Raw genomic sequence first — 18,800 nt, forward strand, 5'->3', positions numbered from 1 at the left:
GGGTTAGCGGAGTCTGTAACCTGAAGCATCTGTAACTCGAGGTACCACTGTATCTACCATTCATGTCCATTAGCCATTGACTGAACAACATCTGAGGCAGGTCTATCTCAGTTGGCAGCCAGTTCAATAATCTGTGCAGTCCAAAGATCAATTCCTGTGTTCTAATTGGAATCCCCTGCATTTTCTCCCGCTTTTCCACAGCTTGGGACTTTGGTTTTACAAGTTCATCCAAACCATGGTCTTTGCCATCAAAGAGATTAACCAGAATTCCAGCCTATTGCCCAACATCACTCTCGGCTTCCAGATCTTCGATTCTTGCCAGCTTCTTTCAAGAGCCCTTTTGGGTGCCACACAGTTTCTTGCGGGCGGTCAAAACCCCACCCCCAACTTTCACTGCGGCCACACCCCGCCTCAAGCTGGTCTTATAGGAGAGGCAGGCATAACCGAGTCCAGGATGATAGCTAGGTGGTTGGATCTCTATAAATACCCTCAGGTAGGATTGGTGTGGGGTTGTGAGTTCCTCTGAGGCAGGAGCTGTCCTTTCGCACTTTGCAAAATGCCAGAGCCCACAAGGATAAAACACATTTCACACAATATTTGTGGGTTTTACATAAGTTGTGGCAAAGGAGCAAATAGCATTGTGGCACTTTTAAAAGAGTAACCAATTTTTTGTGGCATGTGCTTTTATGGACTTAGATGCCCTGGATGAAGTGGATAACTTAACACTTTAGACTGGCGTAGCCTATGCAGATGGAAGCCTAATCTGTAATGTGAAAGATTTTCTGAGTTTGTTTCCATGGTGTGTGGATACAAGACTTAATACCTGTACATGTATTTGTTTTGGAAGTCAGCACCTTATGTTTGGTAACTGTTTTTAAAAATTTACAATAAGGTTTGTTTGTTAAAAAAGAAGCAGCAGCAGCAGAAGAAGAAATGGATTTGAGCAGTCCCTTAAAGCTTTCGCTATAATAAAATTGGTAGTCTTTTAAGGGTGTTGTAATTTTGGCGTGGGTGGCGCTGTGGGTTAAACCACAGAGCCTAGGACTTGCCGATCAGAAGGTCGGCAGTTCGAATCCCCGCAACCAGGTGAGCTCCCATTTCTCGGTCACTGCTCCTGCCAACCTAGCAGTTCGAAAGCACCTCAAAGTGCAAGTAGATAAATAGGTACCACTCTGGCGGGAAGGTAAACGGCGTTTCTGTGCACTGCTCTGGTTTTGCCAGAAGTGGCTTAGTCATGCTGGCCACATGACCCGGAAGCTGTACGCCGGCTCCCTTGGCCAATAAAGTGAGATGAGCGCCGCAACCCCAGAGTCGGCCACGACTGGACCTATAATGGTCAGGGGTCCCTTTACCTTTACCGTAATTTTGGCAGATGGTTGTAGTTGCATGGAAGGGCCAGTAGAGGGCAATGTGGTTGCATGGATTGAGTGGGAGCATTATTGTACCTGTATTTATTAGCCTGTGGCTGGGAGCTGTTTATTGTGAATTTATTATTTCCATGAAAAATGCCTTATATGATAATATCCTGACTAGGCTTCATGCTGTATCTAGGTGCACCTACTTGCATTACTGTCTTTCCCCGCACCCTTCCAACAATTTTTGCATCCTAGAGACTTTTCTGTTCTTCCAAGCGATGTCAGTTCCATATTTTTTTGAAGTTTAAATGATATAGGTTTATAGCTTTTTTGAAGTCTAAATGATATTGGTGATTCTCTGGCTGAGCGCAATGTCAGCGGAAATAAAATGGCAGCATTAAAGAAAGCCATTGCCTCAGATATTCACATACACGCAAGTCCCACGGTTCGGATATCCGAATCAGATGTTCACGTACCGAGGCGAGGGTGCCAGTCCCTTGTTCAAATAACCGAAGGTTCGTCTGGTAAGTGCGTCTGCATAGGGGGACCGGCGTGTGTTTTTGTTTAACAGACGGACGGTTTTCTCCTCCTCTTGCACCCAGATCAGTTACTTTGCCACGGGCCCGGTGTCCGACGACGGCTCTCAGTTCCGCTCTTTCTTCCGCACCGTCCCCAGCAACAGGCTGCAGGCCCTGGGCCTGGCTCGGCTGGTGACCCACTTTGCCTGGACGTGGGTCGGCCTGCTCACGACGGACTCCGAATACGGGAGGCAAGGCATCGAGATTGTGCGGGAGGAGATCGTCCGGAACGGGGCCTGCGTTGCCTTTTCGGAGCTGCTCGACAAACCGCCAGACGTGGGCAACGTCGAGAGAGTCGCCAGAAGGGTCGCAGGATCCAAGAGCCAGGTCATCGTCACCTTCTGTGGGTCTGAGGCTCAGCCTCTGCTTCTCCTGCTGCACAGCCAGGGGGTGACAGGGAAGGTTTGGCTCTGCTCCGAAGCCATGAGCCACATCACCTTCTACAGGAACCGGCAGGCCTTGCTGATGCTCAGCGGTTCACTGGCCATCTCCCCTCGCAAACGGCCAGTCCCCGGCCTGAGGGACTTCGTAGTCCGGCTCCACCCTTCCACTTCGCCAGAAGACATCTTCATCCAGGAGTTCTGGGGCGAAGTCTTCCATTGCTGGTGGGACGCGAGCTCTGAAGATTGGGGAAACAACATCAGCCATTCCTGCACAGGGAAGGAGAACTTGGGGGACGGCAGGAACTCCTTTGTCGGCATGATGGGGTTCGGCTTGTCCTTCAACATCCACAACGCCGTCTATGCCATCGCCCACGCCCTGCACGACATGGCGCAAGAGGAGCCAAGGGGACTGAAGAGGACCGAAGGCGGAGTTTCTGGGATCGAGCCCTGGAAGGTAATACAGTGGTACCTCGGGTTACATACGCTTCAGGTTACATACGCTTCAGGTTACAGACTCCGCTAACCCAGAAATAGTACCTCGGGTTAAGAACTTTGCTTCAGGATGAGAACAGAAATCGTGCTCCGGTGGCACAGCAGCAGCGAGAGGCCCCATTAGCTAAAGTGGTGCTTCAGGTTAAGAACAGTTTCAGGTTAAGTACGGACCTCCGGAACGAATTAAGTACTTAACCTGAGGTACAGTGGTGCCCCGCAAGACGAATGCCTCGCAAGACGAAAAACCCGCTAGACGAAAGGGTTTTCTGTCTTTCGATGCGCTTCGCAAGACGAATTTCCCTATGGGCTTCCTTCGCAAAACGAAAAAGTCTTGCGAGTCTTGCGATTTTTTTTGCTTCCCCCCCCCTTTTTCTAAGCCGCTAAGCCGCTAATAGCCTTTTAGCCGCTAAGCCGCTAAGCCGCTAATAGCCGCTAAACCGCTAATAGCGCTAAGCCGCTAATAGGGTTGCTTCGCAGGACGAAAAAACCGCTAGACGAAGAGACTCGCGGAACAGATTAATTTCGTCTTGCGAGGCACCACTGTACTACTGTACCAGCTGAAAGAAACCACAGGAGGAGCGCTCTTTTGCTGAGGTCCCGGCTAGAGAGTTTACAGCAGGATCTGGCTGGCCACTGTGAGAACAGGATCCTGAAATAGATAGCCCATTGGTCTGATCCAGCTGGCTCTTCTTAATGTTCTTACACTGAAATGCTTTTGGGGGGTTTCCAGAATGGGTGCAGCTTAAGGTGGCTGCCTCCAGATGTTGTTCTTCTTTATCAGATTCTCCCCCCTCCAAAAAAAGAGCAGAGAGGGTTAATAGCTGAAAAAGGAACTCAGAATCCAGCATATGTTTCTCCTTTTACAGAAGAGATGTGGCGAGTCCTTCCTTTGTCCCGCTTATGGGTTTTCAGCAACGCCGTAAAATCCTTCCCGAGCACGAACAGGGGAGGATGGAACGCACAGTGTGAAATCTCCTCATAACAGTGAAGATACAGTGGTACCTCAGATTAAGAACATAGGCGCCGACTCCATGGGGCTTGAGGGGGCCCGAGCCCCCTCAAAAATTCATTTGGGGGGCTCCGCCCCCCCAATAATCTCGGACGCCCCTCCAGCAGAGCGCCATCGCTGCCCCTCCCCCAGCCCAAAATGCACAGGGTCGGGCTGCATGCCTCCTGCCCTCCCTCCCGAGCAAAAGCTCCACCCAATTTCCTTCGGAGCTGATTAATAGGCGCAGCACGCTCTCCCCTATTCGCTCACGAGGAGGCGGCGCCACTTTATTTGCATATTCATGAGCTTATTTATTATTCATGAGCTGTCCCGGGCCCCCCCCCCAATATTTTTTATAAGTCCGCGTCCCTGATTAAGAACTTAATTCATTCCGGAAGTCTGTTCCAAAACCAAAGCGTTCCAAAACCAAGGCGCGCTTTCCCATAGAAAGTAATGCAAACTGGATTAATCCGTTCCAGACTTTTAAAAGCAACCCTTAAGAAAGCAATTTAACATGAATTTTACTATCTAACGAGACCGGTTGATCCACAAAATGAAAGCAATCAACAATGTACTGCAGTCACACGATCAAGCAATCAGTAGCTGAAAAACAAACCAAAAAAAGGAGCCGCAAAAACGCAAAATAAATAGCAAAAACAGGCAGACCTCAGTGTAACACTCAAAATGGAAGTGTGGCACTCAAATCGGAAGCGAAACACTCAAAACGGAGCGCGTTTGGCTTCCGAAGAAAGTTCACAAACCAGAACACTTACTTCCGGGTTTGCAGCGTTCTGGTTCCAAGTTGTTCAAGTACCAAGGTGCTTGAGAACCAAGGTACCACTGTATTCTGTTGCCAGTAACTACCCACACGATTTGGCCAGTTAACCAGTCTAGGGCAGCATGTACCTACGAGCAGAAAGCCTAATCTCTTCCCTCTAAAACTCAGGCACCTGGAACCTTTGGCCTTCCGGGCGTGGCTGAACTACAACTCCCATCTGGCCCAGCAAGTGTGGGGCGATAGGAGCTGCAGTCCATCAACATCTGGAGGCCCAATGGTTCCTTGCATGCCCTTAACTCAGATGATGCGTGTGGTAAAGCCTTTGCCCCTCCCTCACCTGTCTTTGCTCTCCGGCCAGAACAGGTTTCTTGAGCAGGCTGGCTGGCGAAGGTTTACTTTTTCCAGAAACACAGGCCGAAATAACACCGGCAGGGCTGCCACCACTCCCTTTGTTCAGGGGAACCCAGAGCCACAACCCAGGGAGAAGGGTGTGTCCCGTTAACCTGGCAATTCCCCCCTCTACAAGCTGAATCCACAGACTTGCAGACAGAAATTCTCACGGTAGAGCGTAACTAAGCGGAAGGCTAGGATTTAGCTATTCCCCCGGAAAAGGCACAGATACCAAACAGGTTCTTCTTTAAAAATTTATTTTAAAAGAATAACAGAAAACATGTTGAAACCAACAGGCGCAGCTTATGAGACCTACAAGCAAAGAAAATAAAAACATTGCATAGTCTAACTAACTTTACATACTCACAAAGACACACAGCTAGGATAGTCAAAGTCCTTTCAAGCATCTGCATATTGAAGGTGTTTGAAGATTTCCATTTCAAAAGACGAAACGACGGCTATTAGGTGGATGTTACAGCCGGGCATCTTTGCGGATTGCAGAGCAATGGCAGAGAGCAACTCTCTAACAATTCCTTGATCTTTTTATTTACAATTCTTACTTGGCGTCGTAACTTTCTAGCCAATCATAAGTCCTAATTGACCAATTTACTCTTTTGCAGCTGGGTCAATTTTAGGTCTGAACCCCAATCAAGGAATTTTCCTCCCATTTGTGGAAATTAACCAGATCCCCATTCTCAAGCACTTTAAAGACAGATAACCTCATTGGGGGGGGGGGGAAGGTTCACACTCCCAAACCCAGGTGTCAGGCCTTTCATTAAATCAAGGATTCCTTTCTTCCCATAAACCTCTCACATCAGGGAGCCAGAGTGTCTAGAGTTTAAAGAAACACAACTCCCTTTCCCAGGGTCCTTGCGGCTGATGAAATACCCACAAGGCCACACTCTTTTACTTGACCAAGGAATGATTTTCTAAACAGTTATAACTTTACTACAATGCGTATTTACATAGAGCACAAAACTGATGCCTGCCCCTTTCCTTCCTGCCTTGCTTCCAGTTGCTTCACTACTTGAGGAAAGTCCGTTTCAAGAACAAGGTGGGCGAGGAAGTCTCCTTTGACCAGCACGGTGACCCCCCAGCCCTCTTTGATGTTCTCAACACCCGCTACCCTTCCATGAAGAAATTCCAAGCTGTGCCAGTGGGGCAGATTGCGTTCAGCCCCTCACAAGGCGAGGAACTGAAGGTGGCCAACAGCGCCATCATGTGGACAGGAGGGAATACCCAGGTAGGACAGATTTTATCCTCCAAGGCAGGTGCGGGGGGGGGGTACACTTTGCCCTCCAGATGCTACTAAACTACAACTCCCTGGCCATTGGCCATGCTTGCTAAGGCTGGTGAGAGTTGTACTTCAACAGCATCTGGAGGAAGGACCAGATGTTCACCATTGTGAAATAACACTTGCAATGTGGAAGGAACTGTGGATATAAACAGAATTTTATGGACAAATAGAGGACAATTTGATATGCAGTGGAAAACAGTTATCGGCGGACTCCACAGAGGGGAGGAAGGAAGTCTGAGAATTAAGAGAATGCTACACTTTTTGAGGATTCCAGTGTATGTGCGAATATAAAATTAAATTGAAAAACCGATTAAAAAAATATTTTTTAAAAAATGTTCACCGTTGCTCCTCAAAGAGCATATCTACTCTGCATATGTAGATATGCAGAGGAGGAGGTTGTTGTTGTTTTAAACCTCTTATTCACTCTTTCCCAGGGGGAGAGTTCCTGTGTGAGGACTGGATGTGGCAGGGCACATGAGGGACAGTCTGTGGCTTAGTTGAAGAGCATCTGCATGGTATGCTGAAATATACTTGGAGTTGAAAGTGAATTTCATGCTCTTTATTCAGCTCATAGTGGTGAGGAGGAATGGAAGTTCCCCCAGAATGTCTGCTTTATATACATTATTTACAAAATGGGCCGCACATGATTGGCTAATTCCGGGATTCTCCTGTAGGCCAATCAGGTTGCGTATTCACTTCTACCTGGAGCTGGATTGGGTGGCTCCTGTGGACCAATCAGACTGCTGCATTTTGGATCCTGTTGTCCTAGGACCAATCAGACTGCTGCATTCTGGATCCTATTCAACTCAGTACATAACACGTGCAGAAGTCCCAGGCATTTCCTGGCATCTCCAGATAGGCCTATCCAAAACCCAGAAGAGACGTTGTCAGTCAGTGTGGACAATACTGAAGTAGGTGGGCATATGGTTTGACTTAGTAAAGGCAGCTTCCTGTGTTTGTGTGCCCTGAGGTACATGCTGTGGTCAAGCCAGTCCAGGGATATTTCTTTAGAATGCAGCTCCTAGGAAACAGAGGTCTTTGCTACAGCTGTCCTGTGGAGTACAGTGTATGCTGCTCAAAAAAGAGAAAAATAATAAACCAGAGAGGGTTGAGGAGGGTCCTGAGTTTTTTCACTCAGGGCTTCTGGGCAGCATCCCGATTTTGATCTGCAGGATGCTGGAGGGTAGGTATTTGGCTCCTGCACCAAACGTTCTCCACACCTGCCCTATTTTAGTGGGCAGGAGCAGCAGCCATGGACCCAGTTCCCACCTGGAGGCAACTGCAGATCCTCCAAGTGTCCCTTTTTTCCAGGGACACCTCTGATTTAAAGAAACCATCTCAGTTTCTGATTGGCTCCCGGAATGTCCCACTTTCCCTTAGGATGTCCCTAGTTTCATTGGAGAAATGTTGGCGGGTATGGCAATCCTGAATAGAGAAGTACTTTTGATGTTTAATTATGTTTTTATATATGTTGGAAGCTGCCCAGAGTGGCTAGAGAAACCCAGCAAGATGTGTGGGGTATAAATAGCAAGATAAAAATTATGGAATGAGACAACACGTCCCTATTTTCATCGGAGAAATGTTGGAGGGTTATGCAACTGTGGCACATCTCCAGGAGACTGGGGCGCCCCACAAGTGTTCTCTACCAGTGAATTCTCTGCACCCTCACCAAAATTACAGTTCCCAGGATTCTTGGGTGGGGGGGAGAGCCATGATGCTTAAGCTGTTAACACACCAGTGTAAGCCTTTTTCATATAGATGTGGTATTTTAAAACAGAGTGTGCTTCATCATTCATGGTCATTTTAATTGGCACAATGTAGGTAAACATTGGCGTTGCGATGAGAAATATCAAGTCAGCCAAATCTTCCTCTCCTCTCTTATTTAGGTCCCTCTCTCAGTCTGTACACCGAGTTGCCCCATGGGCTACCACAAAACCCAGCGCTCAGATATGGCTACTTGTTGCTTTGAATGTGTGCCGTGTGCAAGCGGGGAAGTTTCAAACCAGACCGGTGCGTGGAATGCCCACTATAGTCACTCTGGGAAAGATTATCTATGCTACAAATATCTGTCAGTTTTATATACCTGTTGTTGCTGTTTTGGCTGCCCCCATGGCATTCAGCTAGCATTGCTAATAGCTATGGATAGGTTAGTCCTCCATAAACTTACCAAATACTCTTTTAAAGCCATCTTGGCATCAAATCACATGTTGGAAGGAAGGAAGGAAGGAAGGAAGGAAGGAAGGAAGGAAGGAAGGAAGGAAGATGATAGCTAGCTAGCTAGCTAGCTAGATAGATAGATAGATAGATAGATAGATAGATTGACATAACACATAGCGTGGCCCTAAACTAGGGGCTGTTCCCATATCTTGCAGCTGAGAATTCCCAAAATTAATGACATGTTCCATCCCATAAAGAAGTATTTCTCTTTCATCTGCGATAATTCTCCTGCCAATCAATTGCTCAGGGTCAACCCAAGATTAATATTTTGGGGAGGGGGATATTTCTAACCCATTGTGCCCTACACCACAGTTCCAGACACACTTGAATTACGCTTTGAGCCTGTGCCAGTGATATACTGTGTGTACACTCAGAGACTCCCTTGTTTAGTGTAGCTTTAGGGTTTTCACAGCGTTAGACACAGGCTGCAGGGCAAAAGCTAGTGAGGTCAAATAGAAGCTGAACCAAGGATTATGAAGGACACCTGAAGGTTTTACAGTGGTACCTCAGGTTACATACGCTTCAGGTTACATATGCTTCAGGCTACAGACTCCACTAACCCAGAAATAGTGCTTCAGGTTAAGAACTTTGCTTCAGGATGAGAACAGAAATCGTGCTCCGGCGGCGCAGCGGCAGCAGGAGGCCCCATTAGCTAAAGTGGTGCTTCAGGTTAAGAACAGTTTCAGGTTAAGTACGGACCTCTGGAACGAATTAAGTGCTTAACCTTAGGTACCACTGTACTTCCTTTCTTTTGGGAGGGAAGGAAGGGGAATTGGTTGGTTGGTGCAGTGATGAGATGCTCCCCAAATCCCTCTTTCCTTCTAGATTCTTCTGCCTGCTCAAGGTGTCCCGAAGACCAGTGGCCTGGTGTGGGGCAGACACAATGTGTACCCAAAAGGGAGCTTTTTCTTCATTTCCACGAGCCTCTGGGAGCCGGTCTGGCCAGTGCCTCCATCTGCGGCTCCCTCTTGCCCGTCTTGATCCTCGGCCTCTTCGTCACTCACCGGGGGACCCCTCTGGTACGAGCCAACAGCCGAGAGCTCAGCTACCTCCTGCTCTCAGGGCTGGCACTCAGTTTCCTCTGCTGCCTGCCGTTCCTCGGGAGACCCACGCCTCGCTCCTGCTTGTGGCGCCAGGCTGCTTTTGGGCTGACCTTTGCCCTCTGCCTCTCCTGCATCCTGGCCAAGACGGCGATGGTGGTGGCAGCCTTCCGGGCCACCAGCCCCGGCAACCCCGCAAAGCTGTGGCTCGGGTCCAGGACACCCCGTGTCGTGGTCCTGCTGGGTTGCCTGCCCCAGCTTCTGCTTTGCGCCACGTGGCTGGCCACCTCCCCTCCCACCCCCGGGAGAGATTTTCACTCCATCCCTCACGCCATATCCTTCTTCTGCGATGAAGGCTCCCCCAGTGCATTCTGGGGCATGCTGGCTTACCTGAGCGTGCTGGCGGCGCTCAGCTTGGCTGGGGCCTTCCTGGCACGGAATCTCCCCGACGCCTTCAACGAGGCCTGGCTCATCTGTTTCAGCTTGTTGGGGTGCCTCGGGGTGTGGCTGGCCTTCGTGCCCGCTTACCTCACCTCCAGAGCGTGGTACACAGCAGCCACAGAGGCCTTCGCCATCCTAGCCTCCAGCTCAGCCTTGCTTTGCGGGATGTTTTTCCCCAAGTGCTACATCTTGTTGTGGCACCCTGAGCTGAACACCAGGAGGTTCCTCATGAGAAGGGAAACGCACGCCAGCGCTTAACGTGACCTTAAGCGCGAGCGGGGAAAGACTCTAGGGATGTTGAGTTTTGCCTGCGGATGTTTCTCCCTCATTCTCAAGATTCACCTGCTGGTATCTGAAGAGGCCGGTCAAACAAATCCGGCTCGGGCAGACGCAAGCCAGATGCATCAAACACTCAGTTTTCCCATTCTGGAAAATGGGGGTAGAAGTGATCTTGTTCACGGTGTTACTGCAAGGATGAAGCTCACAGCAAATCGAAAAAAAGATGCATCAAAGATGAGCTGTGGGAGACATCCCCAGAAATTGACATTTAATATTTAATATTTTCATTTGGAGAGATGGGTTTGGAGCATGGGTAGGCAAACTAAGGTCCGCGGATGATCCGGGAATCAGCGTGTTTTTACATGAGTAGAATGTGTACTTTTATTTAAACTGCATCTCTGGGTTATTTGTGGGGCCTGCCTGGTGTTTTTTACATGGGTAGAATGTGTACTTTTATTTAAAATGCATCTCTGGATTTATTTGTGGGGCATAGGAATTTGTTCATTTTTCCCTCTTCAAAATATAGTCTGGCCCCTCACAAGGTCTGAGGGACAGTGGACCAGCCCCCTGCTGAAAAAGTTTGCTGACCCCTGGGTTGGAGGGAGCTCAAACTTGCCATAAACGTTTTTAGAATTCAAAGCCTACCTTGCTCCCTTATAAATGGGCTCATGTCTAGATTGCCTTTAGGGACTGGGGAACAGGACATCACTGTGGTCTACCCCTATCTGTGAGACATATTTCGCTAGTTCTGTCCTCTGGCACCTAAATGCCTGTCTTTTGCAACAGGTACAAATATTTATTTTTTGTGTTTTAACATTTTGTATTGTTTGATCATTACTGTTGTGATTATCAAGTTTTGGGGGAGTTTAATCTGGATTTCATTTTGTTGGTTGTGATGTCATAGTTTTGTGTGATTAAAAAAAAATATTGTGCAATTTATTATTTTGGTTAGCCCCTTCAGACTTTTTTTTTTTAAGTACGAGAGATAAATTTAGTAAAACAGTCAAGCTGTTCAGCCGTACCCTGTTTTTAATATTTGCTCCAAATCATTTCAGAAAACATGCATGTACATTTTCAGCCCATCCTGCAAATGAGAAATAAATAGTGTAGCTGCTTCCCATTTAATTTCCTGGATTTTCCCTTGCCACATCGACAGATGTAACATTCTCACAACCAGTATTCAAAGGAGGCACACAGTACACTCATCGCTGGACTGTTTCACTTCAGAATGCAAGTGGGGCATCACACTTCTGAAGTCAAAAATTCTCTACGGGTCAGAAGCATTTTCCTAACTGTGAAACTCAAAAGTTCACTATTCGGTTGGCTATGATCTGAGAGTAATTGTTTGGACATCCATCTGCTCCAGAGCAATTTCAGCTACCGGAATAATAGTCGCTAAGCAAAGGCACACAATAGCTTCTTAAAACCAGATGCAGTTTTCCTTTATCCCTAGGGTGCATCCTCAATACAGAAGGTATTTGCAGACGTACATGTGTTGATTACTCTTAGGTTCATCGATCCAGTAGATACCTAAAAGAAAGATGAGGCAGCTGAAAAGGGGGACCAAGAAATCTGAGTAGCAGCATATATGACATCAGGTGTGGGGCAGGTGTCAAGTTTGACCTGTGGACCAGAGGTCCAGTATCAGTGGCTGAGCATCTTCTCTGCATGCACAAGGCCCCGGGCGCAATCCTCAGCATCTCCAGATAGGGCTGGGAAACACTCCTGCCTGGAGCCCTAGAGAGTCACTACCGGTCAGTGCAGACAGTGCTGAGCCCCACTCATAATACTAATAATTTTATTATTTATACTCCGTCCATCTGGCTGGGTTTCCCCAGCCACTCTGGGTGACTTCCAACAGAACACTAAAAACAGAACAAAACTTCAAACATTAAAAACTTCCCTAAACAGGGCTGCCTTCAGATGTCTTCTAAAAGTCAGATAGTTGTTTACTTCCTTGACATCTGATGGGAGGGCATTCCACAGGGCGGGCGCCACTACCAAGAAGGCCCTCTGCCTGGTTCCCTTCAACCTCACTTCTCGCAGGGAGGGAACCGCCAGAAGGCCCTCGGCGCTGGACCTCAGTGTCCAGGCAGAATGATGGGGGTGGAGACACTCCTTCAGGTATACTGGGCCGAGGCCATTTAGGGCTTTAAAGGTCAGCACCAACACTTTGAATTGTGCTCGGAAACGTACTTAAACGTAAACTCAGTTTAAGGCGGCTTTCTAGGTCCATTTCAGCAGTGCACTGTGTTGCATTTTATTTTGTGGTACATCACCGTGCAACTCTTGTGCTGAGGGGCAGTATAAAGAACTGCAATAAATACATAGCACAAGAATCGTACAGAGGCAAACCTCACCTCTGTTCTGCTTCAAAGGTCAATCTATCTCTCCACCATCAATTTCCATTATTTCCATGCAACAGTGGAAGTTGGTTGGCTGATATGTGCTGAGTGCACTCAAGGTGTGTACCCGGCTATGCCTACCCCTTCCCCGAACCTTTATTTTTTGATCTGTTGACTGCCAGTGCCCTGGGTATCGGAGGGTTGCTTGGTCTTAAAGGCTGTCCAAATTTCTCATACCGCCACGTGGAGTTATCGGTCCATCTCCAGGGCGCTGCTGGATCCTACGGAACAAACAGTGAAAAGAAGAATTAGTATTATGAACCAGGAGAGGACACTGCTTGAGAAAGTCATGAAACACTCCTATACCTACAGAGGTAAGACCCGTTCAGTTCAATCAAACTTAAAGGTAAAGGGACCCCTGACCATTAGGTCCAGTCGTGGCCGACTCTGGGAATGCGGCGCTCATCTCGCTTTATTGGCCGAGGGAGCCAGCGTACAGCTTCCGGGTCAGGTGGCCAGCACGACTAAGCCTGGCGAACCAGAGCAGCGCATGGAAATGCTGTTTACCTTCCCACCGGAGTGGTACCTATTTATCTACTTGCACTTTGACGTGTTTTTGAACTGCTAGGTTGGCAGGAGCAGGGACTGAGCAACAGGAGCTCACTCTGTCGTGGGGATTCGAATCGCCGACCTTCTGATCGGCAAACCCTAGGCTCTGTGATTTAACCCACAGCGCCACCTGCGTCCGACCCGCGTTCAATCGAACTTACTCCCAGGTAATTGAGCCTCACGCGTCAACCCTTTACTCCTTTTCCTGGCAGTAAGTCCCGTCGAATTCAGTTGGAATTACTCTAGAATATGCGACTGCAGTGGCAAGAATGTTGTTTTCCCAGAAATGGAAAAAAGAAGAAGTCCCGACGAAAGAAGAATGGATACAAAAACTTACGGAATACACAAAGATGGTGAAACTTACCGGAAAAATAAGAAATCAAGATAACAAACTTTTTATAAAAGAATGGAAATGGTCTATCAAATATTTACAAATAAACTGTAAACAGATAAGAACATTGGCAAGATTATTATAATAACCTACAGTTTTATAAGCGTATACATTTAAAGGAGATGAATAAATGATTATGTTAATTTGGACTATGCAGAAAATATAAAAAACAAATTTAAGGAACCACAAAAGAGGGGGAAGTAAGTCGAGTTTTGAAATGATTGTAAAATTATTGAGATGTATAAAATTGAAATTCATAAATATTTTTTTAAAAATAATAATTACTCTAGAATAGACACATGGAATATTGAACTCTTTAAAGTCACGAGAAGTGAGGTGGGAACATCAATGTCATATACAGTGGTACCTCGGGTTAAGAACTTAATTCATTCTGGAGGTCTGTTCTTAACCTGAAACTGTTCTTAACCTGAGGTACCACTTTAGCTAACGGGGCCTCCCGCTGCTGCCGCGCGATTTCTGTTCTCATCCTGAAGCAAAATTCTTAACCCAAGGTACTATTTCTGGGTTAGAGGAGACTGTAACCTGAAGCGTCTGTAACCCGAGATACCACTGTACAGGAAGTTATCTATATATGCCTTTCTGAAGAGCTTTTGAAATTTCCCCACTCGTCTGCCCCAAGTAGACAACTGACCTGAAGAAAACCCTTGATGCATTTTTTCACTCTTTCCCAATCGGGTGCCCACCAGAAGATGTTTCACCTACCACCACCACCACCAGATGTGTTGGCCAAAGTCAAAACTGACTTCCCTCAATGCTGAGACAAGTAAATCTGCCACCAGCACATCCTGTGGTGTAATAAGCTGTGGATGTGAGCAATACTAACAGTGAATCCCGCCCACTCCCTTGTTCTTACATCAGTTCTCTCTGCGCCAATCCAGTAACGCGTCCGTTGCCCCATCACGTGAAAGATGAAGCTTTGCTCGTCATCGCTATGAACAGAGGCTAGATGGGTACCGAATCTCTCACAGTTCTCCTGATATGAAATAAGAAGAGTAGCATTGTTGGGACTGCAGTCTCTTTCCAGAGCATGAAAAACTTTAAAAAGTCACAGTTTTTTAATCTTGTGGTGTGGTTTCTCTAACTAAATAATCTGTACAAAGGTCCATATGTATTACCTTCGTGTGGTTATATTTGTTGTTTGTAATGTTTAATGGAAATAATGGGGGGAAATCCACACATTAGGAGAAAGCGTGCATAAGAATGCATCTGTTGGTGAAAAATAACATAAAATGCATTAGATGCGGGAAAATACCTAACAAAAATGTGTATTTCAGGCAAAATTGCATACAAAAAAGGTGTTTTTATATTTTGATTTTGTTCTGTGAACTGCCCTGAGACCTCTGGGTATAGGGGAGTATATAAATTCATCAAATAAAATAAAAAAATAAATATTAGGAGAAATTTGCGCTACGGTGCTGATGGATTTTCATGAGGATTTTCATGAGTTTTCATTCATTTTAAAAAAGTAACACAAATTGATACAAAAATGTGGATGACTGTGCCTGAGAAAATGATAAACTTATAGAAAGTGAAACTGACAGATTTGTTAATCCATTATTATTATTATTACTATCATCATCAGCAACAACAACAACTTATTAGTTTTCTTGCAAATGCAAACATTAAAATAATCACAAAATAAAGAAAAGAAAAATCTAAAACATGTCCACATTTTTAAAAGGCAGGATTAAAATATCCCATCCACAAAAAGTTAGGATCACATATGTTTGGATCTCCTAATCTATCCACTGGTGTTTGAAGATTCTCTCTCACACACACACACACACAATGTACCTTAACTGTACTCCAGTCGTGAGTGTCGCCAGTGACTGGTAGGTAACAAGCATCTTTGTATTGAAACCAGGCATTGGCACAACATCCCTGAGTGCAAGGACAAACGAGTCCTGGAAAGGAAGGAAGCAGTTTTCTATGAGAGGACAGGGCAAGGGCAGAACATCTGCTTTGCATGCAGAAAGTCCCAGGTTCAGTCCCCAGCATCTCCAGGTAGGGATGGGAATTTCCACTGTCTGAAAGCCCTGGAGAGCTTCTGCCAGTCAGTGCAGACAGCACTGGGCTAGATTGACCCGTGGGTTAACTCAGTACCACCCATTTCAGGGGGTGAATTTATGCAAATTTCTTCCTTGAGGGATCTTTTAAAAGGGTGGAAAAGAGATAGAGATAGATAGATAGATAGATAGATAGATAGATAGATAGATAGATAGATAGATAGATAGATGATAGATGGCAGGCAGGCAGGCAGATGACAAAAGACTTTTGACAGCTGATGTCTTTCTGGTGGTGCGTCTCCCTCCATGGCAACTAAGAAAGTGAGGCGATGATCAGATGAGCTTATTCATCCAGAGTACAGTGGAACCTTGGTTCTCGAATATTTCGGCTCCCAAACACCAAAAATCCAGAAGTAAGTGTTCCAGTTTTTGAACGCTTTTCAGAAGCTAAACGTCTGATGCAGTTGTCGGCTATGGTTTCCAGGGTACCTGCGCCAATTGGAAGCCGTGCCTTGGTTTTTGAACGTTTCAGAAGTTGAACGGACTTCCGGAATGGATTATGTTCAAGAACCAAGGTACCATTGTATATGGACCCTGGGCAGATGCATGAACACGCTAACCCTCAATTCTGGCCCTAACAACTTATTGACTCACAGCAAAATGATACACACAGACCTGGCCTCTCCGTAGATCTGCCATCGTCTTCACCACTGTTCTCAACTGTTTCCATGGAGTCTCCAGAACCTTAGCAGAAAACATCTATTTTCTTTTTTTTGTTATAGTGATTTTTTAAAAAATCATGCAGAAAGAAGAAGAGTAACATATTGGGTTGTATCTACTGTTGGCCCTATTCATAGAAGGCCCACTGGGTGGCATGCAATACTAGTCCTACTCAGAGTTGACCCACTGAAGTTAACAGACATGACTAACTGAGTCTCCTATGAGTCAGACTTAATTGAATACAACCCATTAAAACTGGTGGGCATGGCTGTCAGGTGCATGAATTTCAGTTCTCGACTCCAAGTCGGACTTAGCTGGATACAACCCACAGCCATTAACCCACAAGGAAAAAGAAGAGATTTAACTCTCATTTTAAAGTACAGTATGCAATATGGTATCTCGTCATCACCAAACTTCTTATTTCACTATTACAGTGGTACCTCAGGTTACAGACGCTTCAGTTTACAGACTCCGCTAACTCAGAAATAGTGCTTCAGGTTAAGAACTTTGCTTCAGGATGAGAACAGAAATCGGGCTCCGGCGGCATGGCAGCAGCAGGAGGCCCCATTAAGTAAAGTGATGCTTCAGGTTAAGAACAGTTTCAGGTTAAGTACGGACCTCAGGAACGAATTAAGTACTTAACCTGAGGTACCACTGTATTCTTATTTTTTTATTATCATTAATAATAATATGAGGCAGGCTCACCAAGGACTAGCGACTGAGGAGTGGGGCACAACAGAGGATGCTTTGCCTACCACCCCCATTCCGAAAAACAACCCCGGAGCCATCTCTGCCTGTCCTTTCCTGATAGCCTTACCTGCCACCACGGTGCCTGCAATCACCAGAGCGATGGGCAGGAGAACTTGGGCAGGCCGCACCACCATCTCTGATGAGGAGGACTCGGGAACGTGGAAGCTCTGCTACGGAGGCAAACGGTGCTGAAAAAGGCAAAACTACTTCCAAACAAACTCCAACCTCTCTCATTTAAAGCACATTGTCCCCCAAAATACTGAGTGGGATGCTGGGAGTGGTAGCTCTGCGAGGGGCAAACTGCAGTCTCTGGAATTCTTTGGGGAAAGCCGTGACTGTAAAAATGGTATAAATGTCTGTATGGTGTAGATTGTGACCTAAATTGAGGTGAGGTTTCCTGCAGGGTCCTCCAGCTGAGAAAACTCCTTTTCCCTCCTTATGAAACCATAAGAGCTAGTGCTAGTGTAAATGGTTTTCGTTTTGTTTTTAAGTGTGACTGGGCTGATCTGCCTTGAAGAACTGTGTGATAATAAGCGGGAACCCATTGCTTATTTATTTCATTTCAAAACATTTATTAGGCTTGGGGTAGCATAAGAAAATTCTTGGAAGAAATTATTAGGCTTAGGGGTAGAATAAGAATATGTGCTAGTAAATATTAAGGATTAGAATAGTAATAAAGGAGAAGAGGTTAGTAAATGAAAGGAGTTAATATTATTGGAAATTTGAATTAGGAGAACTGTTAAACAGGTGTTATAATGAAATTCAGTTAGAGGGGATTTGAGGAAGTCAGTCATTAATGTAATGAAATTAGGGATTTGAAGTATTAACTTTTTATGTCTTTTTTTCTTTCTTCTATGTCTTGTAATGTTTTTCTTTTTTCTTTGTGATAAATGTGAAAACCAATATTTTTTTTGAAAAACAACAACAACAACAACTCTGTCAGGATGGCCGAGCGGTCTAAGGCGCTGCGTTCAGGTCGCAGTCTCTCCTGGAGGTGTGGGTTCGAATCCCACTTCTGACAAAACACTATTTTACAAGCAGAGTGGCGCAGCGGAAGCGTGCTGGGCCCATAACCCAGAGGTCGATGGATCGAAACCATCCTCTGCTAAAAGTATTTTGTTTCCTGCTTGGCAGGGGGTTGGACTCGATGGCCCTTGTGGTCTCTTCCAACTCTATGATTCTATGATTCTATGAAGAACCCTGTTCTTCCTTGAAGGAGCTGGGGACAAGGAACCTGTCCACTTCACAACAACCTTATGTGGTCGCTTAAGATGGAAAAGAAAAGGATGGGTAAGTTGCCCAAGGCTATTTATGGTTCAGAAAGTGAAGGGGGGCATTAGAATATTGTTCTCTATATGATCCCAAAAAAACCTGTTTAAGGCGAGGTTTTTCCAAAGGTTTTTCACCAGCCAGAAGAACAAGGCCTTTTCTTGCTTAAATGCTACATCGCAAATGGGTCTCTCTTTGGAATGTCTAGGCTTAGGCGGTGAAAGATAAGAGCAAGGCTGAATATGTGTTATTCTGGCCCCAGACGGGGGAAAGACTGAAGACAAGGAGGGTAATGCAGGAGACAAAGCCCCATTTTATTGCTATCAGTATAAATCACATGTTTTACATTTGAACACGTGTCGAGGTTCATGGCGTGGAGAGGCTGGTGCAGGAAGAAGGGGGCAAGCAAGCCCATATAAGGTCAAGCCCATATAAGGACATAGGAAGTTGC

General features: G+C 46.1%; 2 protein-coding genes across 3 annotated transcripts; one reads left to right on the forward strand and one right to left on the reverse strand.

Annotated features, from left to right (window-relative positions):
• Positions 1 to 220: 220 nt before the first annotated feature.
• Positions 221 to 11,200, forward strand: LOC308572038 (extracellular calcium-sensing receptor-like). Its single transcript, XM_081167845.1, has 5 exons — positions 221 to 493; positions 1,958 to 2,770; positions 5,980 to 6,207; positions 8,148 to 8,271; positions 9,304 to 11,200. Exons 1-5 carry the CDS (start codon positions 236 to 238, stop codon positions 10,215 to 10,217), a joined length of 2,337 nt encoding a protein of 778 aa, XP_081023971.1. The 5' UTR covers positions 221 to 235; the 3' UTR covers positions 10,218 to 11,200.
• Positions 11,201 to 11,249: 49 nt separating this feature from the next.
• LOC308572245 (C-type lectin domain family 6 member A-like) lies at positions 11,250 to 17,433 on the reverse strand. Of its 2 annotated transcripts, none has more exons than XM_081168235.1 (6): positions 17,148 to 17,433; positions 16,286 to 16,354; positions 15,399 to 15,508; positions 14,458 to 14,577; positions 12,738 to 12,864; positions 11,250 to 11,768 (listed from the first exon to the last, which is right to left on the reverse strand). In XM_081168235.1, the coding sequence occupies exons 1-6, from the start codon at positions 17,212 to 17,214 to the stop codon at positions 11,701 to 11,703; spliced, it is 561 nt and encodes a 186-aa protein (XP_081024361.1). In that variant the 5' UTR covers positions 17,215 to 17,433; the 3' UTR covers positions 11,250 to 11,700. The 2 variants fall into 2 exon arrangements, with proteins under 2 accessions (XP_081024361.1, XP_081024362.1); XM_081168236.1 differs by having other exon boundaries at positions 12,725 to 12,864.
• Between the last annotated feature and the right edge of the window lie 1,367 nt (positions 17,434 to 18,800).

Source organism: Podarcis bocagei (assembly GCF_964188305.1).
Source record: "Podarcis bocagei genome assembly, chromosome: 13".
NCBI lineage: Eukaryota > Metazoa > Chordata > Lepidosauria > Squamata > Lacertidae > Podarcis > Podarcis bocagei.

Excerpts from the sequence above, each read along its gene's own strand:
- LOC308572245 (XM_081168235.1), bottom strand. The coding sequence starts at position 17,214 with ATGGTGGTGCGGCCTGCCCAAGTTCTCCTGCCCATCGCTCTGGTGATT. Across the intron at positions 15,509-16,285 it reads CAGATCTACGGAGAGGCCAG|GACTCGTTTGTCCTTGCACT; the intron begins GTCTGTGTGTAT and ends CTTCCTTTCCAG. Across the intron at positions 14,578-15,398 it reads ACGACTGGAGTACAGTTAAG|GAGAACTGTGAGAGATTCGG; the intron begins GTACATTGTGTG and ends ATTTCATATCAG.
- LOC308572038 (XM_081167845.1), top strand. The coding sequence starts at position 236 with ATGGTCTTTGCCATCAAAGAGATTAACCAGAATTCCAGCCTATTGCCC. Across the intron at positions 494-1,957 it reads ATCTCTATAAATACCCTCAG|ATCAGTTACTTTGCCACGGG; the intron begins GTAGGATTGGTG and ends TCTTGCACCCAG. Across the intron at positions 6,208-8,147 it reads GGACAGGAGGGAATACCCAG|GTCCCTCTCTCAGTCTGTAC; the intron begins GTAGGACAGATT and ends TCTCTTATTTAG.